This window comes from Leucoraja erinacea, chromosome 14 (assembly GCF_028641065.1).
Source record: "Leucoraja erinacea ecotype New England chromosome 14, Leri_hhj_1, whole genome shotgun sequence".
Classification (NCBI taxonomy): domain Eukaryota; kingdom Metazoa; phylum Chordata; class Chondrichthyes; order Rajiformes; family Rajidae; genus Leucoraja; species Leucoraja erinaceus.
The window spans coordinates 49,893,088-49,917,473 of record NC_073390.1 but is presented as its reverse complement, the minus strand read 5'-3'; the positions used below and the strand labels follow the sequence as shown (position 1 = coordinate 49,917,473).

Genomic DNA, 24,386 nt, shown 5'->3' with positions numbered 1-24,386 from the left:
GTCTATCATATACCTATCTCTACCTCTCATAATTTTATCCACTTCTCGGACTCCCTCCCCCTCCCCCCCCCCCCCCCCCCCCCCCCCCCCCCCCTTCCAGAGTTCCAGAGAAACTTATCGAAAAATGTTCAACAGAAGAAAGATTGGAGCAATTAGAGAAGACTGGAATGACTGCAGATTTGGAAAGCTTTAATGACCTTGCGTGGACAAGGTTTGGGTCACAACAGAACACAAGCGCTGACTTCACTGCCACTGTGATGTCACAATGTAAGGGTCAGAGGCAGTCAGACATGAATGTTGTGAGGATTTCTTGACCCAGTCTAAAGTGGCAACAATGCTCTCAAATCAAGTTATTCTTAATTTCTGGAAAGTTAGAGATTAAGTGTTGCGGATTATAGTACAATATGGATGGTACCAAAGGGACGGAATTTAATTCAATTATCCCCGGACTTCAGAGATACAGCGTGGATACAACCTCTTCAGCCCATTGAGTGCAATGCTGACCAGCAATCACCCTGTACACTAGCACCATCCTACACACTAGGGACAATTCACAATTTTTACCAAAGCCAATTAATCTACAAACCTGTACGTCCTTGGAGTGTGGAAGGAATCCGAAACACCCGGGGAAAACCCACGCAGGTCACGGGGAGAATATACAAACTCCATACAGACGGTACTTAGTCAGGATTGAACCCGGGTCTTTGGTGCTGTAAGGCAGGTAACTCTACATTCGCGCAACTGTGCCGCACAAGTCTTAGAAATTATTAGTTGACTAGTTAACGCTGATTATTGAATTAATTATAAAGCAAAACTTAAACATTATTTAAACATTACATTTATGTTCAGCAATAATTTAAGATTGGATTCTGCAGCATTTTGTTTTATACAAGGATTGAATCACTTTTGATGGATGGCTGGGAGTACAACTCAACAGCTCTTATACTGACATTTAATCGAAGTTCCAGCTTTCTAACCTTTGAAGGACTCGGTGCTCCTCCAATCTTGCCTATTCATTAACCTATGTTCCATCCAGCCCAGAACTGCAAGACATGTCTTCAAGAGGATCAATAGTGTAAACCTTAGCATTTAGAACTGCTTCACTGAATTTTGGTTCCCTATTCCCTTTGACTTTCCATTTCCTGATATGTTACGCAGACTGTACCTTCAGGAAGAAGCACATTAAACACCTGATTCTGAAGTATGAAGAAGGGTCTCGACCAGAAACATCACCCATTCCTTCCCTCCAGAGATGCTGCCTGTCCTGCTGACTTACTCCTGCACTTTGTGTCCATCCTGATTCATCAGCATTGAATGAAAACTGACCAAATTCGGACCCCGGAAGGAATGGACAGGCAACGTTTTGGGTCGGGACTATTCTTCAGACTGATTGCACTAGGGAGAGCTGGAAAAGATAAATGGAGGAGGAGATTACAGGAAGGATGTGGAAGGATTGGAGTGGGTGCAGAGCAGGGTTACTAAAGTGATGCTTGTATTAGGGGCTATTAGCTACAGGGCGGTTGGACGCACTTGGATTGTTTTCCTAGAACGCTGGAGGTTGTGGGAAGATCGGAAAATTATGAGAAGCATTGATAGGTTAGACAATTACATTTTTCTGTTTACCCAGGATGGAAATATCAAATACTAGAGATAAGTACATGGATATAGAAACATAGAAAATAGGTGCAGGAGGGTTTCAAACAACTAAGTTACAGAGATAGGTTGAATAAGTTAGGTCTTTATTCTCTGGAGCGCAGAAGGTTAAGGGGGGACTTGATAGAGGTCTTTAAAATGATGAGAGGGATAGACAGAGTTGATGTGGACAAGCTTTTCCCTTTGAGAATAGGGAAGATTCAAACAAGAGGACATGACTTCAGAATTAAGGGACAGAAGTTTAGGGGTAACATGAGGGGGAACTTCTTTACTCAGAGAGTGGTAGCGGTGTGGAATGAGCTTCCAGTGGAAGCGATGGAGGCAGGTTGGTTGGTATCATTTAAAAATAAATTGGATAGGCATATGGATGAGAAGGGAATGGAGGGTTATGGTATGAGTGCAGGCAGGTGGGACTAAGGGAAAAAAAGTTGCTTCGGCACGGACTTGTAGGGCCGAGATGGCCTGTTTCCGTGCTGTAATTGTTATATGGTTATATGGAGTAGGCCATTCGGCCCTTCGAGCCTGCGCCGCCATTCAATATGATCATGGCTGATCATCCAACTCAGTATCCTGTACCTGCCTTCTCTCCATACCCCCTGATCCCTTTAGCCACAAGGGCCACATCTAACTCCCTCTTAAATATAACCAATGAACTGGCCTCAACTACCTTCTGTGGCAGAGAATTCCAGAGATTCACCACTCTCTGTGTGAAAAATGTTTTCCTCATCTCAGTCCTAAAAGATTTCCCCCTTATCCTTAAACTGTGACCCCTTGTTCTGGACTTCCCCAACATCGGGAACAATCTTCCTGCATCTAGCCTGTCCAATCCCTTAAGAATTTAGTAAGTTTTGTAGGGAATTGATGGATATGTTTTATGTACAGGCAGATAAAACTTGGCAATGGTATCATTCTTGGCACAGACATTAAGGGCTGAAGGCCGTTTCTTTGCTATAATTTTCTATGTAAAACCTAATTAGTTACGAATGTCAGTAGAAGGTGCAGCAAATTTATAATTTACTGTTTAGATTTCAGATCCATATATCCACAGTATTTTGCCTCTTGAACTGGATTAACGTTACTTGTTCAGCTCCTATAAATGCATTTTAATGAAGGGGTGAGCGTGGGAGTTGGAAAATGCTCCTTAATAAACCTAGAACAAGGTTTACAGATATACCAAAACAAAATAATCAATAGAAGACAGTCCTTGGGTTATGACGGGGAGTTCAGACACAAGAACAAGCTGCTACTCTTTCACAAGAACGTTGCCCCGAAGGGAGTTGGGATTATTACACTGGACTCCAATGATAAACAGCCCCAATCTGCTCGCAGGTGGTATTCTCAGCTGAAAAGCCTTCGTCACCCACATCAACCTTGTGATCTGGAACTTGTAAACAGATTGAAAGGCAGCAGAGTTAATACAATAAAGCCTCAATGTTTAAAGTAATCAAGCTGACGACAACAAAAATAACGTAATTAAAAATAATTGATGAAATTAAGTTAGGACTGAATGCTTATTAAAAACTTGTGGACGATTACATCTTTGTGGAAGAAATTATTTATTTTCCTGAGCTACTTGCACAGAATGTATTCTGCAGTAAATTCCTCTGGATATCATTAAACTGTCATCAGACCCGACAGCATGAAGAAGATATTTCTCAGCAGACTATTAGAAAGTTTTCCTTTCCACACTCTGTGATAAGACAGTAATCTGTGAATGTTTTTAGATGCCCAAGTCCCTGGTGGGAACAGGAAGATAACAAGGGCTTAGCTTGTCTGGGCCAGAGAAGTTCCTACTTCTACAATGGGTTTTGCCAGGGTCTACATTAGGTTTAGGCCATTCAGCCCTTCAAGCCAGCACTGCCATCCAAAAGCTGTACCATGTTCCTGCTTTCTCCCCAAATCCCTTGATGCCGTTAGCCTTAAGAGCTATAGCTAACTCTCTTGGAAACATACAGTGGATTGGCCTCCACTGCCTTTTGGGGCAGAGAATTCCAGATTCACAACTCTCTGGATGAAAAGGTTTTTCCTCATCTAAATGGCCTACCCCTTATTCTTAAACTGTGACCCCTGGTTCTGGACTCCACCAACATCGGGAAACTTTTCCCTGCATCTAGCCTGTCCATTCTCTTACGAATTTTATGTTTCTATAAGATCCCCTCTCATCCTTCTAAATTCCAATGAATATAAGCCCAGTCGAACCATTCTTTCATCATATGTCAGTCCCACCCTTCCGGGAATTAACCTGGTGAACCTATACTGCACTCCCTCGATAGCAAGAATGGCCTTCCTCAAATTAGGAAGCCAAAACTGCACACAATATTCCAGGTGTGGTCTCACCAGGATCCTGTACAACCGCAGTAGGACCTTCTTGCTCCTATACTCAAACCTTCTTGCTATGAATGCCAACATATCATTCGCTTTCTTCACTGACTGCTGTACCTGCATGCTTACTTTCAGTTAGAGTTGTAAAATTTAAGTTATACAAAAATAAACATTTTTTTGTGTAGAAAGGAACTGCAGATAACCATATAACCATATAACTGGCTGGCTTATATCGAAGATGGACACAAGGCGCTGGAGTAACCTAGCGGGTCAGGCAGCATCTCTGGAGAAAAAGCATGAGTGACGTCTTGGTTCAGACTGTGGCAGCGAATCTGGGTTAAAACATGGTTGTGGAGCCGAGGAGCCGTAGGGATCACTGAAGGGGAGAACTCCCATCAGTGAGGGGAAGACAACTTCTTCAAAGTAGACATACCTCAAGGAGAGAGAGAGAGAGTCAAGAGAATGTTTTATTGTCATGTGTCCCAGATAGAAATATTCTTACTTGTTGCAGCACAACAAAATATACAAACATAGTATGTCGGGGAGATTTTGCAGTGGAGCAGACAAAATGTGTGGAAAAAGAACTGCAGATGCTGGTCTACATCGAAGATAGACACAAATTGGTGGAGTAACTCAGCAGGTCTGGCAGTATCTCTGGAGGAAAGGGATGGGTGACGTTTTGGGCCAAAACCCTTCTTCAGACTGTTATGACTTTCAGCCGATCATTGTCCACTTGAAATTAAAGACCTAACATCTGCTCTGGTAAATATCTCTCATTGAGCACTGCTGATGCTTCCCTCATTACATTGTGGGGAAAAATGCAGGAAAACACTCCACTTGGACACCGAACAATTCTGTACACTGGAGGTGCCGGCGTTCTGCTGTGGCCCTGTCTGCCCTCTCGTGTGGATATAATGATGCTAAAACATTGCATTGGAAACGATCAGGGGAGTCAACCGTAACCAAGACCATTAAAACATAGCAAGCCATTCCGCTGTTTATAGGAGCTAGCTGTGCACAAATTGGTAGCTTCATTTCTCATCTGTGACTAGTTTTTTTGAAAAATGCTAGATTGGTTGTAAAGCGGTTTGGGATTTCTTGGAGCCATTAAAATGATACAACCAAGATGTTTTCAATAGAATTTACAAGAGGGTGAATAAATGTTTCCAGCAGTTTCCAGAGGTTTGGAAAGCTGCCTTTATCAACATAGCAATTCTGATAGAGATCATCAACCATTACACTTTTTGACCAATTTTGCATTCTCATCTTTAACATTAATGGGCATCTCAGCATGCGAAAATAGCACAAAATGCACCTCATTTACAGATCTGAATGACTTAAGAATACCTACAATGGAAAAAAAAAGCGTTATCCCACTCTTCTGACTTATACCAGTTTAGTTCCTTCCATTATTGTAGAAATGTAGATATGACATGATGCCTTTTAAAGTTACGATGATGATAATTTACACAATTAAAATAAATTAAACAAATGATTTAGATTAGCTGCAGTAATCAAGAATAGTATAATAGCGAACTTATTTATGGGATCCCATCATGGTCACAAAATAAATGTATTATAATTAATTTACTAATTGGCCCAACACTTGGATATAAATATTAAACATCAATTACAATTTATTAAATGTAATATAGATCATTATAAATGCCAGGATATTGATTAAAAAAAACCACAATGAAGTATACCCACAGCACCTTTTGAAAACAGTTAATATTTTGAATATGATGTTATCAGAATATCCAAAATTCATCCCAAGACTTTTCTCCTTGTCCATACACACTAACTCTTTGCAACTTTAGACTTCAGGCTTTATAGATACAGCGTGGAAACAGGCCCTTCGGCCCACGACAACCAGTGATCACTCTGTGCACTAGCACTGTTACACACTCGGGATAATTGATCATGTTTACCAAAGCCAATTAACTGAGAATATCCTGGTTATGAAATAATGGAAGTGTGAAATATTTCATTAAGTAAAGGATTAGCTTGACTTTTTTGGGTTCGGAATAAACTGAAGTTTTATAATTCTGTACCATATTAGGGGAACTATGGGGATCAGGAAGCCTGCATAACCAAGCTTTTCTGATAGTGCTTCCTGTTATGCCCAAGCAAAAAACCATTAACAATAGTGGGAGAGGATGTGTTTCCTGGGGACTTGGACATTTCTGCAAACAGAAATCTTCTGTGGTGTTACTGATATTGACGCTTACATTGTTTAAGACAAAATTGCAAATGTTGGGCTATTGACTAAGTTCCTGGTGTTTGGGGGTTTTGTAACTGAAGTTTGTGATTGACTTAACCATAGTATGACAAATGTATTGTATTAGTGACAAGCATACTTTGAATGGGTACAGCCAGCCTGTGATTGATTTGTGTTAAACATCATTGCTGCAACTCTGTATAAACATGTGACTAGGTTTCCAAAATACTACAAAAGATGCTGTATGTTTTCATTCACTAGAGTGGTAGCCCAGGAGAGTTAAGTGTCTGTTGCATATTTGACTCTGTCTCCCTCACACTCTCGCCGGCTGATGATCAGTAAAGCTCGAGTTGGTTTACCTAACCCATGGTGAGTTGTCTGCCATTAAGAAATGAACCTTAACATAACCTGTATGTCTTTGGAGTGTGTGAGGAAACCGGAGCACCTGGAGAAAACCCATGTGGTCACAGGGAGAAGGTACAAACTCCGTACAGACAGCATCTGTAGTCAGGATCAAACCCGGGTCCCTGGTGCTGTAAGGCAACAACTCTATTGCTGTTCCAATGTGCCACCCATGATTTCTTTCAAATTCGTTCAGAGGTGTGGACAATTTGGAAGGGTGTACACATTGGCCATATTCTGCATGCCAGTGATAGGCCGCCTTGAACTGCTACATTCCAGCAGTAATGCAGCTCTCATTGTGATCATAAATGGGTGAGATTATCCCATCAGTGTAGAATGAATACTGATAGATATTGTATTATTCAGGAGGATGGATATGGTTGGAGAGATGCTTTGATTTGAAAGTGTCCATGTCTTTATTCTTCTCAGCGGTGGTGGTGGTGGTGGTTTGGGAGTAGATATAGGAAGAAGAGGTTCTATAAAGTGACAGGAATTTGAATATTGTGTACTTTCGGTCCTGCAACTGCGATAAATCTGTTTAACCACAGTATCTCTGAATGTTTAGAAGCGTTTGGTAAGAGGGGCCATCTTTCTTATAACTAACATTTCCCAGTGGTGAATATTAGCAAATAAAGCAGCACGGTGGCGCAGTGTTAGAGCTGCTGCCTTACAGCGCCAGAGGCCCAGGTTTGATGCCGACTATGGGCATTGTTGCATATTCTCCCTGCAATCAAGAGGGTTTTCTCCAGGTGTTTCACACTCCTCCAATATTACAAAGATGTGCAGGTTTGTGGGTTCATTGACTTCTGTAAATTGTCCCTAGTGTGTAGGGCATAGAATTAGTATATAGGTGAATGCTGGAAACCAAGTATGATTGGATAGTTATTATTCTATCTTGAGGCACCCTCTGTTTCCCTGCAGAAGGATCTGATTTAGAAGATTTAGGGGGGGAAAGTGTGGTTTAACTTTATAAAAATTAATTGTGTAGAATTTGTCACCTGAGATGGCGATGAAAATATTTTCTTAATCGAACAACTTTTACTCCTATTATGAAAATGCTATATTTTTTTAAATTTCAAATATCCTGCTTAAAAATCACGAAACCATTAGAAACATAGTAAATGTTCAGGTCTCACGTTAAGTCTTTTCTCTTTATTTAAACACGAGTGTCTAAGTAAAAGAAGATAACAACTTGAACAATTTACCGAGCAGAGATGAAAATTTAATAAAAATGACAGATCTGAAACAAAAAAAGAAAATGCAGAACATGCTCAGCTGGTCAGGCCACATCTACAGGTAGAGAAACAGAATTATTTTTTTTAAGTTGGAGACTCTTTGTCAGGATGGTTCAGGGTGTGTCAGTGGTAGAGTTGCTGCCTTACCAGCCAGAGACATGGGTTTAATCCTCTCTATGGGTGCTATCTGTGCGGAGTTTGTTTGTTCTCGTCGTGACTGCGTGGGTTTTCTCCGGATGCTCCGGTTTCCTCCCACACGCCAAAGATGTACAGATTAATTGTCGGCTAATTGGCTTGGTGAAATTGTGATAGTGTTAGTGTGCAGGGATCATTGGTCGACTAACAAGTTTGTTTCCACGCTGTGTCCTAAAACTAAAGTAACTCTGACCTGAAACGTTTCTTTTTCCACAGATACAGCCGGACCTAATAAGTATTTTCTGCATCTTCTCTTTTTGTACTGAGCAGAGGTAATCTAAATTAACAGCAATCACAACTGAAATCATAAACTCTGCGGTGGATAAACTGATATTCATGTAATGTTCATTAAGATAAATCCTCTGGAGAACCTATCTTCCAATACCAAACTAGTATCCAGAGTTGACAAATAATAGGAAAAAAATCCAAACAGGCAACAAGTTACCAAAAACTGTTTAACATTTTTAAAAAGATGTCCTTATGCACGGTCTTACAGTGACTTTAATATGTACATCAGAGTTTAGTTAAACATCAAAATGAGACCATTTAACTAAAATATTTTTTGCTGAAGTGCTTACTTAGCAGATTAGAGCCACAGATATAATTATGTGCAGTTTCTGCAACTCCAAGCCAACATTAGAATTAAATTATTCATTTAATAATTTGAAGAAAATTTCATCATCCGACTACTGGATTTTGTGTTTCTATTTTTACAGGATAAATCCACATAGTGCAAGTGAAATATTAACAGAATTTTAAAAAAAACATTCGAGTCTGATGTATATTTGCTTGAAAACAAATGACAAAATATTTGCAATTTATTGTTCCATAATGTTATTCCTTGCAAGTATTTATTCGTTATAATTGCGCCTTACGGATTAAAGTAATACATGACATTTGTTTGTCTAAATAAAAAACTCTTCCTCCTCTGTGTGACTTTGACAAAACTGCTGTGGAGCTTCTGGTGGTTTGTGACCAACACGAGGCAACTTCTCTTCATTGTTTGAGGTCGGCCACTTTTTGCTAAAATTACTGTTCGTCTCGGGAGACACTAGAGTGGGTTTTAATACACGGCTTTTCGTACTTGAGTTAGGAGAACTACTCTTTATGCCCGTGGAAAGCGCAGATAAAGAGCAGGGACTAGCACCAGTGAATGGATTTGACTTTGTAACGACATAGCCGGTGTCAACGTCCGTTTCTGCAATTTGTATTGCAGCAGAGGTTTCGTGATCAAGGTTTCGGATCTTTGCGGGTGCGTTGTGGTGGAACGCCAAATCGCTGCGTGATGTGGTCGCTGGACTGCTGCGTTGGGACGAGTAACAGGAGCTGCTCTTGGGCGTGCTGCACAAACTCTCCGGTGTGCTGCTTTCGTTCCTGTCCAGCATCCCATGCAAATTGGTCCTCTGCTTTCCTTTCACATCTTTCCTCTCTTCCACATCTGCTGCCAAAGCAGAGAACATTCTGTTCCTGTCGTGAGGCATTTGACTACTGTAAGGCCACTTTTCCGAAGGGGAATTTTGAGTGCATGACACCGAACTGCACAAGTGGTTGCTAAAGCCACTGTTACTGTGCACAGGAGCAGCAGAGCAATTTCTGTCCCCATATCGAACGCTCCCTCTCACCTGTTGGCAGGAAAATAGACAAAAACAGATCAGCACAATTCCAAAAAAGGTACACAATATTGGTTGCAACAAGAAATCAAAATATGCTTATTTTATTCACAATGAACCTGCTTAAGATCTAAACTTATTAATTAAAAGCACGGTTAAAAAATACAGCCATTAACATAATATTAACATATTATATAGTTAATTATTATCTTAAATCGGTAATTTTAAAAATGGTAATTTTAAGAAGGTGCTAAACGTGAGGGTTTGTGAGTTAAGAAACATTTTTATTCTACAAAGGGCAGAACAGTGATATGATTTTGGCTTGAACAATCAGCTTTCTACTAATGGAATATGCCACAATTTTATAAAAAGTTGCAGAGAAAGACCCAGTTCAGAACTCATGCGCCTTTTGAGACTCAATTAATAAATCAAGCATTCAATAAATGCAATTGGAATTGAGGACAGATCTTGTTACCCAAGGAATGACGGATTATTACTGTTAAAGGAACGTAAATGCATGTTGAGGAAGCTGTATCAGCACACGCGGGCACATGGAGGTGGGGGGAGGGTTTGAACAAAAGGAATAGAAATAATTTCACAATGGACTAGGTACATTTGTGTGGAAGGCAACTTGGTTATGTCTTTTGACCAGTTCAGCAGAGTGGCCTATTTTTGTACGGCACATTTGATATGTGGATTTTTGATTTTGACATTTATAGTCATTGTGGCAATGTAGAATATACTAGAGCAATGAACACTTCAACAATCTATGATTTTCACATGCACTAAACCAACAAACTCACTAAAAGAACTAAAGGCATTAAGTGGATTCAGCTTGTCAACATTAAACCATGCCCTGTCCCACACTCACATAAAGGGCCTGTCCCACTTTCATGACCTTTTTTACTCGTGGCCATTTTTCCAAGGGAAATCAGGGATAGTATCAGAGCGAAGGATGATGTGTACAAATTAGCCAGAAAAAGCAGCATACCGGAGGACTGGGAGAAATTCAAAGACAAGCAGAGGAGGACAAAGGGCTTAATTAGGAAAGGGAAAATAGATTATGAAAGAAAACTGGCAGGGAACATAAAAACTGACTGCAAAAGTTTTTATAGATATGTGAAAAGAAAGAGATTAGTTAAATCAAATGTAGGTCCCTTGCAGTCAGAAACAGGTGAGTTGATCATGGGGAACAAGGATATGGCGGACCAATTGAATAACTACTTTGGTTCCGTCTTCACTAAGGAAGACATAAATAATTTGCCGGAAATAGCAGGGGACCGCGGGTCAAAGGAGTTGGAGGAATTGAGTGAAATCCAGGTTAGCCGGGAAGTGGTGTTGGGTAAATTGAATGGATTAAAGGCCGATAAATCCCCAGGGCCAGATAGGCTGCATCCCAGAGTACTTAAGGAAGTAGCTCCAGAAATAGTGGATGCATTAGTAATAATCTTTCAAAACTCTTTAGATTCTGGAGTAGTTCCTGAAGATTGGCGGGTAGCAAACGTAACCCCACTTTTTAAGAAGGGCGGGAGAGAGAAAATGGGGAATTACAGGCCAGTTAGTCTAACATCGGTAGTGGGGAAACTGCTAGAGTCAGTTATTAAAGATGGGATAGCAGCACATTTGGAAAGTGGTGAAATCATTGGACAAAGTCAGCATGGATTTACGAAAGGTAAATCATGTCTGACGAATCTTATAGAATTTTTCGAGGATGTAACTAGTAGCGTGGATAGAGGAGAACCAGTGGATGTGGTGTATCTGGACTTCCAGAAGGCTTTCGACAAGATCCCACATAAGAGATTAGTATACAAACTTAAAGCACAAGGCATTAGGGGTTCAGTATTGATGTGGATAGAGAACTGGCTGGCAAACAGGAAGCAAAGAGTAGGAGTAACGGGTCCTTTTCACAATGGCAGGCAGTGACTAGTGGGGTACCGCAAGGCCCAGTGCTGGGACCCCAGCTATTTACAATATATATTAATGATCTGGATGAGGGAATTGAAGGCAATATCTCCAAGTTTGCGGATGACACTAAGCTGGGGGCAGTGTTAGCTGTGAGGAGGATGCTACACCAGTCATTGAAGGTAGGCATGCAGGTGCAGCAAGCAGTAAAGAAAGCGAATGGTATGTTAGCTTTCATTGCAAAAGGATTTGAGTATAGGAGCAGGGAGGTTCTACTGCAGTTGTACAGGGTCTTGGTGAGACCACACCTGGAGTATTGCGTACAGTTTTGGTCTCCAAATCTGAGGAAAGACATTCTTGCCATAGAGGGAGTGCAGAGACGGTTCACCAGACTGATTCCTGGGATGTCAGGACTGTCTTATGAAGAAAAGACTGGATAGACTTGGTTTATACTCTCTAGAATTTAGGAGATTGAGAGGGGATCTTATAGAAACTTACAAAATTCTTAAGGGGTTGGACAGGCTAGATGCAGGAAGATTGTTCCCGATGTTAGGGAAGTCCAGGACAAGGGGTCACAGCTCAAGGATAAGGGGGAAATCCTTTAAAACTGAGATGAGAAGAACTTTTTTTTACACAGAGAGTGGTGAATCTCTGGAACTCTCTGCCACAGAGGGTAGTTGAGGCCAGTTCATTGGCTATATTTAAGAGGGAGTTAGATGTGGCCCTTGTGGCTAAGGGGATCAGGGGGTATGGAGAGAAGGCAGGTACGGGATACTGAGTTGGATGATCAGCCATGATCATATTGAATGGCGGTGCAGGCTCGAAGGGCCGAATGGCCTACTCCTGCACCTAATTTCGATATTCTATATTTCATCAGGCTAGAAAAACGGCCCGACCTACTTGATGCCACGAGTGCCTACAACTAGCATTACGACCTCGTGACGACCACGCTGCGAGTACGAGTCAAGGGCAAACTCGGCAGAGGTGGTGAATTCGGTCATGAAAGTGGGATAGGCCCTTAAGGTAGATAACATTTGACTTGGGAGGATATAAATGACCCAAAAGTGGACGAAACTGATCTCAATCCAACTTGAATATTGTGTTTATGAAGGAGCTGCAGATGCTGGAAAATCGAAGGTACACACAAATGCTGGAGAAAATCAGCGGGTGCAGCAGCATCTATGGAGCGAAGGAGATAGGCAACGTTTCGGGCCGAAACCCCTTGGGTTTCGGCCCGAAACGTTGCCTATCTCCTTCGCTCCATAGATGCTGCTGCACCCACTGATTTTCACCAGCATTTTTGTGTACCTTTGAATATTGCATTTTTCAATTAATAATATTTTTGACAAACATAAGAAACAAATACCTGCACTGGGAGATTTTTATTTCAATGAGCTGAAAATAAATTGCGTAATGAAAGATGATACCTGCTGCTATTTGAGCTGCATGGAAGGCAATCACGAAAATTACAGTTCTTAGGACGGGTCCCCATTTGAAATGTTCATTCTCTTTCTTTCCACAGATGCTACCTGACCTGCTGAGTGTTTCCAGCATGAGCTGCTCTTAGATTGGTGGCACCATGGCGCAACTGGTACAACTGGGGTCTTGACCTCAGGTGCTGTCTGTGTGGAGCTTGCAAGTTCTCTCCGAGCGGGTTTTCTCCGGCTGCTCCAGTTCCCTCCCACATCCCAAAGGCGTGCTGGTTTGTAGGTTAATTGGCCTCTGTAAATTGCCCCAAGTGGTGAAGGAATGGGTGAGAAAGTGGGATAACATAGATGTGGTGTGAATGGGAGATTGTTGGTTGGCATGGATTTGGTGGGTCAAAGTGTCCATTTCCGTGCTGTATCTCCAAAAATATAATTGGATTTCTAGCATTTGCAATTTGAATGTTCTCAAACATAATGGCTATTAAATGTAAGGGAATTGTTATAAATTGGAGATGTTTGTCACACAAGCTGATATTTTCCTCTTAGTTTTTTTCTGTTTATAAGTATGGCATGGCATGGACTATGGTTAATTACCACTGTTGATTTCCATAATGCACTAGAAGGATCAGAATTCACCACCTCAATTACACAGTGTGAGTATAATTACAGCAAACGTCTTTATAGGTCATTTATTCCACTGCCAGAAGCTGTCAACACTTATTCAATACACGATACTTACTTGGAAAAGGATCTTGTTTCGATCATAGTCTTCAGTTTGCCACCTGGTGTCGCTGATGGGGATGCAGGGGTTTGGAAGAAGTGGCACCAACTCTCCAATCGCGTGCACTCTGAACTGTAGCACGGCCGATTCTTTAAGATCAACGGTAATTCCAAGTGGCAACTGTTTTAACGAGAGCTGGATGCAGAAATTGTGGCTGGAGTATATGGTAAAACAGCAGAAATCCGCTTTTTGCACGGCAGCTTTCTTGTGCAAGATTAATTCATAGAGTTTGACAGCATCCTCAAAATTCTCATAGCTGCAGCTCACTGTAATCCGTAAGATCTCGTTGCCATAATGTACTTGCCTCACGGCCCAGATTGGCATGTTAGCATCCAGAGAGTAGAAGTCCTGGCAGCAAATCATGTAAGGAAGAATTTTCCCACCGACACTCTCGCTGTGATGATATTGCCATGGTAAACCCTGGAAAAAGTCATGAACTTGCAAAATCCGTTCTTCACCAAAGTCTTCGTGTAGAAACAGAATAACAGAGAGAGAAGGATAGACAGAGCTTTTTCGGTGCTGTGACTTGCAATGTATTATTGGGCTTGCCCGTTCTGAAACATGAAACAACTGGATGTCTGGGCTAATCCAATGCAACAGGCAATCCAAAGTTTGCTGCAATCCTCGAGATTCACCAGGGTTCGCAAGAAGATGCACAGACACCTGGAAAGGGTCCTGCCCTTCTTCCTGCACCAGCTCACCTTAAAAATAGATCAAATGTGTCAATGGCATTTTTTACAAGCAAATTCATAGCAAAGCTATTAGTTAATCAAGCCGAATGTAAAATGTTATAATACCGAGTAGTGTGTGCTAGTGCCTTAAAACTTATATATTAATTTTAATAAAACATTAATTTACATTATTATTGCATGAGAGAATATGACAAATTCAACGTCTTTGTAAAATTGGATAAAAGTAAATCAGCTGAACAAGATTACAGATAAGAACATTCAGAAATTTAACAGTCCCTCTTCAGATATCGTGACTGGAATTATGCTCCAGGCTATGACATGATGCCAGACAAAGAATGTCTTCTGATATCCACTGGTTCTTTATTGTCATGTGCGCACTACACAGTGAAAGTCTTTTGCATAACACACACACACACACATCACAAGTTGCCATCGTTTAGCGTCATTTACAAAAGGCCAAAGTCCAAAGTCGCGCTGAATGTACTGATCCAGGTAATCCCAGGCTATTGCATCGCCCTCGACCGGCTCGGCCCGTGAACCGGGAACCCTCTCCTCACCCAACCGCCTCTGGTCCCGGGGGCACCTCCTGCAACTGACTTTGAGGCAATACCCTATCCTTGTGGAAGACCGTTCTTAAATACTCATTAGAAGAGTTTCTGTCAAGAACAAAATATTAGGATGAAAGATTAAGACGAGAGTTAAATGTTAAGTTAAACATAAATGGGGGGTAAAAGTTAAAACTGTGATCCCCGTGGCATCACAAATATTTTAAGGTGTAACATCACAGAGCTGCAGTGTATTTCAACCATGTGTCCAACATGAATCCAACTCTTCACTGAGCCATTGACTGCTCCTATCAGTCCTGGTGTGTCCAGTGAACCAGGGGCCAGGCTGTGGCTAGGAATGTTGGTGAATATACAGATGGGGAATGGATGAATTGAAAGATACAGCATGGAAACAGAGGCCCTTTGGCCCACCGAGTCTACACCAACGTTCAATCACCTTTTCACATCTAGTTCTATGCTATCCATTTTCACGTCCACTCCCAACACACTAGGGGGGGCAAATTTACAGTTACTCTATATCAAATCAACTTTACTCCCATTCACAACACTTTCTATACATATATCCCATGTGCAAATCAATTTTGTTCCAGAAAAGGATGGAGCATTTTGAAAAGAAAATCAAGCCGTCTTTTTCATAAAAGATTCTAAAGACGCTGATGTCTACACTTTCATTTCAGTCTTGCAAGTTTTTTCCCCATTAAAATATCTGTAATGAACATGTTAAAAATATTAAGTACAAGGAAAACATGACACAGGTGGAGCGAAGAAAATAGGGTCATTGGACTTTATTCACTTTTAGTAGGAGATTATTTGACCATGCCCAGCAGGACATTACCCAATTTTAAACATTCCTGCTTTATGAATAGGGAGCAGAGAAATCATTAGCTTCAGGATTAATCTGGACCCAATTATACAGCATTTCATAACTAAAATATTAACCTTGCAAATGGAGGCAGCCAATTTTTAATTGAGTCTGCCAAAAGTGATTAAATATTTGAGTAAATCCTCTGGACACAGCATTATTATGCACGCATTAACGATTCAGGAGATTTACTTTATCAACGTATAATACAAATGAACAACCAAGCAATCAAAATCTACCTTCAATGAAATCAGATCCAATACACAACATTTGTGGGAAAAATGCAGTCATAAGAATGGAAACAGACCATACAGCCCAACATGCCCACGCCCAATCCATACACTACTCCCACCTGCCTGCATTTAGCCCATCTCTATATAACTAAAAGTCTTTGTCTTGTTCGTGCGTGTTTGCCCACAATGTGTCAATCTACTTTTCCTATCTCCTTCCAAACGCTAGGCCACAGCCTTCCCATTTTCACATATCCTACTCACATTTCTCCCGTCGTGGCGCTAAACATCTTCCCGTTGCATTCCCACCTATATTTCCAAAGTTATTAATCCTTTAAATTTAAAAAACAGCCCCAAAAACTCCCCCGATTTGGGAAAATAAAGCCCCGAGTGACGTCACTATGCACTCTTCAAGGCAGGACGGGACTCAGGGAGGGAGGGGCACTCCAGTGCTTACGATGAACGAGGGATGGCGGTGGCTGCCGGCCCCCCCCCGATTACCTGGTGGGGGGGATGGGGCCACGGGCTACAGCCGAGCCGGGTGCTGGAGCTGGTGTGGGGGTAGAGCCCGGGGCTTGGGATGGGGCACTGGCCGGGGCCGACCAAAAAGCCGCCGCTGGAACCAAGGATGAGCCTGGGTCCGGGGTCAAGGACGAGCCCACTGGATGCCAGGCAGTCTACAGCTAAGGCCAGCCCGAGCACGAGAACCAGGCCCTGCCGCTGCTCTACATCCTGGGTAGGTCCTGGGGGGCAGGGAATGGGAGTGAGGGGAGGAGGATGAGGGAAATGAGGAGGAGGAGGGACATGGGGTGCATAGTGGGGTGGTAGATCAGGAGTTGGGTGGTGGAGGGAGATGGGGGGGGGGGGGGAGGCGAGAGATGGGGAGTGGTGGAGCAGGGAGATGCCCCCTCCCTAACTAACCTCACTCCCACCGTCTCTAACCCCTCCCTCTGTACCCCCTCTCTCTATCCCCCTCCTCTCTCTCTCTACACTCTCCCTCTCTGCCCCTCTCTACCCCTTCCCTCTACCCTACCTCTCTACTCACCTCCCCTCCCGCCCTGCCCACCCCTCCTTCTCCACCACCCCTCACTCTGTAGGGATTGAAGAGGGATGGTGGAGGAGGAAGTGCAGGGGGATGAAGAGAAATGAGCCGCACCTACGCAGTTGGGGGTATGCGTGAGTGGTCCAATATTGCGTTGGGGGAACGGGTGAGTGATGGTATCTTGCGTTGGGGGAGCAGACCCAACGGGTCTGTACTTGGTCTAGCATGCCTAAAAATCTGTCCTATCCAAATGCTTCTTATGCCCGTCCCACTTAGGAAACGTGAACGGAAACCTCTGTAGACTTTGTGCCACACCCAAGGTTTCCGTGCGGTTCCTGGGGGGTTTTTGTCAGTCTCCCTACCTGCTTCCACTACCTGCAACCTCCGGCAACCACCTGCAACCTCCGGGAACCGCACGGAAACTTTGGTTGGGGCGCAAAGTCTCCAGAGGTTTCCGTTCAGGGACGGGGCATTAAAAGTTGCGACAGCACCTGCCTCAACTATCTCCTTTGGCAGCTCGTTCCATGCACCCACTACTCTGTGTAAAAAGGTTATTCATAGAAACATAGAAAATAGGTGCAGGAGTAGGCCATTCGGCCCTTCGAGCCTGCACCGCCATTCAATATGATCATGGCTGATCATCCAACTCGGTATCCTGTACCTGCCTTCTCTCTATACCCCCTGATCCCTTTAGCCACAAGGGCCACATCTAACTCCCTCTTAAATATAGCCAATGAACTGGCCTAAACTACATTCTGTGGCAGAGAATTCCACAGGTACCACATAAAAAATAATTTTCTCATCTCGGTCCTAAAATACTTCCCTCTTATCCTTAAACTGTGACCCCTTGTTCTGGACTTCCCCAACATCGGGAATAATCTTCCTGCATCTAGCCTGTCCAACCCCTGAAGAATTTTGTAAGTTTCTATAAGACCCCCCCTCAATCTTCTAAATTCCAGCGTGTAAATCAGGTTCCTCTTAAATCTTTCCCCCCTCAACTTAAACCAATGTCGTCTGGTTCTCTACTCTGAAAGACTGTGCATTTACCCTGTCTATTGCTCTCGTGATTTTGTACAGCTCCATACGATCACTCCTGCGTTCCAGGGTAGAGACCTAGTCTGCTCAACCTCACCCCACAGCTCAAGCCCTTGAATCCTGGCATCTTCCTCATGAATCTTCCTTGCATCTATTCCAGCTTTCCTATAACATGGTGACCAAAACTTAACACAATCTGTGGCCTCATCTACAACTGCAGCATGACCTCCTAACTCCTATACTCAATACCGACTGTGAAGGCCAGTGTGACAAAAAATATATAGTCTGAAGAAAGGCAGCACATACACAGAAATGGAAAATAACATCCTAGTTTTAAGACAAGAAATTAATTTTGCTACTTTTCCAGCTTTTCACATTACAGGTGCACAACCTTTTATCCGGTGTTCCAGAAACCGAAAAGCTCCGAAAACCGGCCATTTTTTCCAGATGTCGTCTGCGCACCAAACCTGACCCAAAACGACCCACGGTCAACCCAGGTCTGTACTACTGTAGCGGCTGCCTCCTCCCTGGAGACCGGGAGACGCTTAAACATCTGTAAATCATTGCTTAAATGTTAGTCAGTTAGTTTGGAGGGCTTTTATGTGAAGGGGGGTGAAGGGGTAAACTTTAATTCTTAGTCCCCTACCTGGTCGGAGAGGCGGGGAGCGGTCAATGCCTTACCGGGTCGCTGTGCAGTAATCTCAGCAGCGCTGTGGCCGGTGGGGCCGCGGGCAGCGCAGGTTGTAGCTCCGACCCCGGCAACTCTACCCCTGGCTGCGAGGCGCTCCAAATCCAGCGCGGCCCGCGGCCGGACGCCCCAGCTCCGCGAATGTCGGGAGTCTGCGGCGTCGCAGCGCAATGCCTTACCGGGTCGCCGTGCGGCAAGCTCCGGAGCGCTGTGGCCGCCGACACACAACATCGTGGAGCGTCGCTGGATTTGGAGCCGCGCAGCCAGGGGTAGAGTTGCCGGGGTCGGAGCTACAACCGGCGCCGCCCGCGGCCGGACGGAGCCCCCAGCTCCGCGAGGTTGGGAGTCGCCGACCAGGTAGGTAGGGGACTAAGAATTAAAGTTTCCCCCTTCACCCCTACACCACCACCACCACATAAAATCCCTCCAAACTAACTAACTAACATTTATGCAATGATTCTCCCAGTCTCCGGGGAGGAGGCAGCTGTTCCAGACTTTTCAAACCGCCCACGCTACCTACCTAATCTACGCTAAAAATCTTCCATTCTGAAATCCGAAAAAGTCCGAAATCCGACAAGTGTCTGGTCAAAAGGCTTTCGGATAAAAGGTTGTGCACCTGTATTGCAATACTCAATTTTGTTAAAAATATACAAGATTCCAGGGCTTACTAGGTAACAAATGAAATCCCTTTAATGAAAATGGTCACATGTAAAATTATTTCCATCTAATCGCCTCAGTAAAAACTCTGATTTAACATGAACATTTTTTGGTAGCATGTTTCCTGAAGAGACAAATACTTCCACTAAGTTTTTGCACTGCAACCCTTTGATATGTAACTGAGAGTGGCCGGGTCTGAAGCAGGGCCAATACCTTTCCTGCTGCTGCCTTCAGATAAGGTCTTTGAAAATAGTTGCTGGTAGCAATCAGGAAATCCTGACTAATTACAGGCTGTAAGTAAATTTCCAAAACAATTCAAATTTAAAGGAGAGGAAAAAATACCGATTGCAAAGGTTTTAAAGCTGCCAAACAAAAGATAATAGGAGATGCATGGAAATGCAGGTGCTTGTTTACCAAAAGTGACACAAAGTGCTGGAGTAACTCAGCGCATCAGGCAGCATCTCTGGAGAATACACACAAAATGCTGGAGTAACTCAGTGGGACAGGCAGCATCTCTGGAGAGAATGAATGGGTGACATTTCAATATACAATAGACAATAAGTGCAGGAGTAGGCCATTCGGCCCTTCGAGTAGGCCATTCGACCATTCAATGTGATCATGGCTGATCATCCCCAATCAGTAGCCCGTTCCTGCCTTCTCCCCATATCCCCTGACTCCGCTATTTTTAAGAGCCCTATCTTGCTCTCTCTTGAAAACATCCAGAGAACCTGCCTCCACCGCCCTCTGAGGCAGAGAATTCCACAGACTCACCACTCTCTGCGAGAAAAAGTGTTTCCTCGTCTCCGTTCTAAATGGCTTACTCCTTATTCTTAAACTGTGGCCCCTGGTTCTGGACTCCCCCAACATCGAGTCGAAACGCATCTCTGGGGAACATTTCGGGCTGGGATCCTTCAGACTGATTGAGGTGGAGGGGTGAGGAGAAAGGTGGGGCAGGAGAAAGCTTGGTGAGAGACTGGTGTATATAGGTGAGGGCTTTTTGATCATCAGTCTGAAGAAGTATCCCGACCCGAAACATCACCTATCCATGCTCTCCAGAGATCCTGCATGACCTGTTGAGTTACTCCAGCACTTTATATCTGTTTTTTAATCAAAAGATAATAATGTCATTGTGAGATCAATGCAATTTATTTTTAGAATTTGACTGCAATTGATGGGACATCTATTTCCTTCGAATAATTAAGTCAACATCCTTACTTGTTTTTTGTGTGTGATTGAGTTACTCATTTAAATATAAACACAGCCCACTTTCAGTGATTCTGCCAGTCTTAAGTTACACTTAAGTAACCCGAGATAAGTTGCTGGATCAAGACCAAAGCGTAAGATAACAATTGTTACTTGATTCAAGAATGAGTATCCCACTATGTTCTGGTTTGGGTGCTGGAGGTATAACGTTAAAACATCCAAACCAAACCCCATCTCTGGGCTGAGCCCAAGCCACCCAAGACAGTTTGTGAAACAGATACTGCAGATGGTGGAATCTTGAGCAAAAGCTAAACTACTAGAGGAACTCAGCAGATCAGCATCTGTTGAGGGAATTGGAAAGATGACTTCCTGACCCAAAACATCGTCTGTCTATTTCCCTCAGCAGATGCTGCCTGACCAGATGAGCTCACACAGCAGTTTGTTTCTTGCTCGCAGTTAATGGATCCCATCCTTCATATTTAACTGAGTTTACCCAAGGCTCTAGTTCCCGGTGTGAAGTATGGCATTTTCAAAATGATGACAAAAATTCATTATCACCCCTAAGGGTTTCCCCTTACAATTGGATCAGAATCAACTAACCTCGTCTTCTTACACAAGACAAAAATATAGTAATAATATAGTCCGTTTCCGGATTAAATCCATGACAAACCTCACTATGTAAATGTATCAATGTTCATTTCATGAATTGGTTTTTCAACGTTCTTTTGTCAATTTGATTTGACCAGTCTATGAAAATGTAAGTTCACCATGATTCTTGTGTTAACTTTGTTACAAGTGCAACTTACTTATTGATTGATCCTACAGTCTACATCACAGTTAGGAGGCTTAGAAACAACTCTTATCAGTGATTTGTTTTGTCCCTTGTTATATCTCATCGTTACCCATTCTAGTGTAGGAAGGAACTGCAGATGCTGGTTTAAACCGAAGATAGATACAAAAAACTGGACTAACTCAGCGGGTTAGGCAGTATCTCTGGTGACGTTTCAGGTCAGTCTGTAAAAAGGTCTCAACCTGAAACGACACAGACAGGGCACGTACGTGAGGATGCTCTTCGTTGACTATAGCTCTGCATTCAATACGGTCATCCCCACCAAGCTCACCATCAAACTCCACCAGCTGGGCCTCAGCTCGCCGATATGCGATTGGATCCTGAACTTTCTGACGGAGCGACCGCAGGCAGTGAGACTGGGCCCGCACCTGTCCTCCACTATCACCCTGAGCACCGGCACACCACAGGGCTGTGTACTAAGCCCCATGCTCTACTCCCTCTTCACTCACGACTGTGTTCCTGCATTCGACACCAACACCATCGTGAAGTTTGCAGATGACACAACAGTGATTGGGCTGATCACCAACGGTGATGAAACAAAATACAGGGCAGAGGTGCAGAACCTGGCGGACTGGTGCACACGTAACAACTTGTCACTAAACACCTCCAAGACCAAGGAGCTGATTATTGACTTCAGGAGGTCCCATAATGGAGAATACGCCCCAATCTCCATCTACGGGGAAAGTGTGGAGAGAGTGTCCAGCTTTAAGTTTCTGGGCACTCACATTTCAGAGGACCTCACATGGTCCACCAACACGGCTGCGCTGGTCAAGAAGGCACAGCAACGACTGTTCTTCCTGAGGACATTAAAAAAGACTGGTCTGCGCCAACAGCTGCTGACAACATTCTACCGCTGCACCACAGAGAGCATATTAACGTATGGCATCTCTGTGTGGTATCTCAGCTGCACGGAGACGGAGAGGAGAGCTCTTCAGCGCGTCGTCCACAGAGTGCAGAGGATCATTGGGACACAGCTATCAGCCTTGGAGGGCATCTACCACACACGGTGCCTCAGGAAAGCCGTCAGCATCCATAAAGACTCATCACACCCCTGTAACGGTCTGCAGACGTTACAAGGCCTTCTATGCCCGAACCTCCAGACTCAGAAACAGCTTTATTCCAAGAGCTATAGCGGCTCTGAACCGGCCCTGCTGAGTGCCCCCCCCCCCCCCCCCCTGGACTGTCTCCCTCGGATGGTCACGTCACACAGCTTATTTATTTATTTAATTTCCTTTTTCATCGGTTGGAGCTGTAGACTAAATCTCGTTGCACTGACAATAAAAGATATTATTATTATTCCTTTATGACGCTGCCTGACTCGCTGAGTTACTCCAACTTTTGTGTCTATATCCATTCTAGCGTTAGTTTATAGCATGACATTGAAGAGGTTTCTAGATAAGCACATGGAGATGCAGAGAATGGAAGGGTATTAAACTCTCTTGTCATCATGTTCGGCACAGACGTTGTCGGCCAAAGGGCGTGTTCTTGTGCTGGGTGATCTATATTCCAATCCAAGAACATTCTCCAGCATTAGCAATGATGCAGGATGTGCTCTTTATTTTATTGTATGGCTGTATGGTGATCACATTTCACTGTGCCAACTGGCACATGTGACAAATAAATGTATCTTGTATCGGGAAATGGCAACTTGACCCGTTATTTGTGTATCTTTCTCCACACATGCTGAATGGCAACCTGAGCATTTCATTTCAGACTTCCAGCACTTGTAGCATTTTGGTTCTAGGTAGAAAGTTATTTTAAGCAGGCTATGTTTGTGCGGGATATCAGAAAATCTCTTTATGTTCCTCAATGGGCCATTTTGTTCTCACCACATCACATCGTTTAGTGGTTGCAAAAAGTTCCATGGCAATAATGATGGAAAAAAATCTTCCCTGCAATCTGACCAGCATTAATCCTTCAGCCAACATCATAAACAAATGTAATATACATTTCAGCAATTTGAAGCATTTTGACCCTTCTTAAATGCCTGCTGCATATCCTGAATATCAATAGGTTGTTGAAAACACAGAGTTGGAGCAGTGAGTGAGGGTCTCACAGAATTCACATTGGAGTGAGGAAGAGCAGGGATCACAGAGAGGGAGCAGTAACAAAGGGTCTCACAGAACCCAGTGTTTGTGCATTGACACTAAACAAGAAGCCACACTTTAACCCGATGAATAACGGCATTTTTGTTTAAGGGGAACTGAAATTCACATTGTTTTCCATTAATTGGTTTAAAAAAAATTGTGGTTCGAATCCTTCGGAGGCTGGGATGGGGATGCAATGGTGAAGGAGAAAACTATGTTGTACACGCAGACTCCAAAACGTCGCCCATTTCCTTCGCTCCATAGATGCTGCTGCACCCGCTGAGTTTCTCCAGCAATTTTGTATACCTATGAGTTTATTCATTATGCAGTCATTTTCTCTGACCGTTGCACTAATTAGATCACTTATTTTAGCATTTGCAACATCAGATAGCATGGCCAGGACTATAATGATGCAGGGTGGAAAAGAGATTACACACTCAGTCAGTGAGGGGACTGTGTGTATCAGCATAAATTCTATGCATCACTTCAAAGCCACAAAAAGCAGGCACACACTGATGTTATTATTACTGGGATTTCTGCCAGTCATTTGTTTTTTTTAAAAAGCCTAACGTCGTTATTATTGATCATTCCTTTACTTCCAATCAGTAAGGTATCTTCACGAAAATCACAACTCTCCTTTATACTAATAAAAATATAATTGGTTCCATTATCATTCCGAGCTTTCATTCCAGACCCAGTATTTTGTTTAAAGCCACAGACTAATGT

The 24,386-nt window shown here is 43.2% G+C and overlaps 1 protein-coding gene across 1 annotated transcript in view; it reads right to left on the bottom strand.

Annotated features, from left to right (window-relative positions):
- Positions 1 to 4,426: 4,426 nt before the first annotated feature.
- Positions 4,427 to 24,386, bottom strand: part of LOC129703708 (protein FAM124B) — a 28,407-nt gene continuing 8,447 nt past the window's right edge. The window contains exons 3-4 of the mRNA XM_055646390.1: positions 13,707 to 14,449; positions 4,427 to 9,650 (exon numbers count right to left, since the gene is read on the bottom strand). Coding sequence (XP_055502365.1) covers positions 8,934 to 9,650; positions 13,707 to 14,449 — 1,460 coding nt within the window. The 3' untranslated portion in view covers positions 4,427 to 8,933. The remainder of the gene's footprint in view (positions 9,651 to 13,706; positions 14,450 to 24,386) is intronic.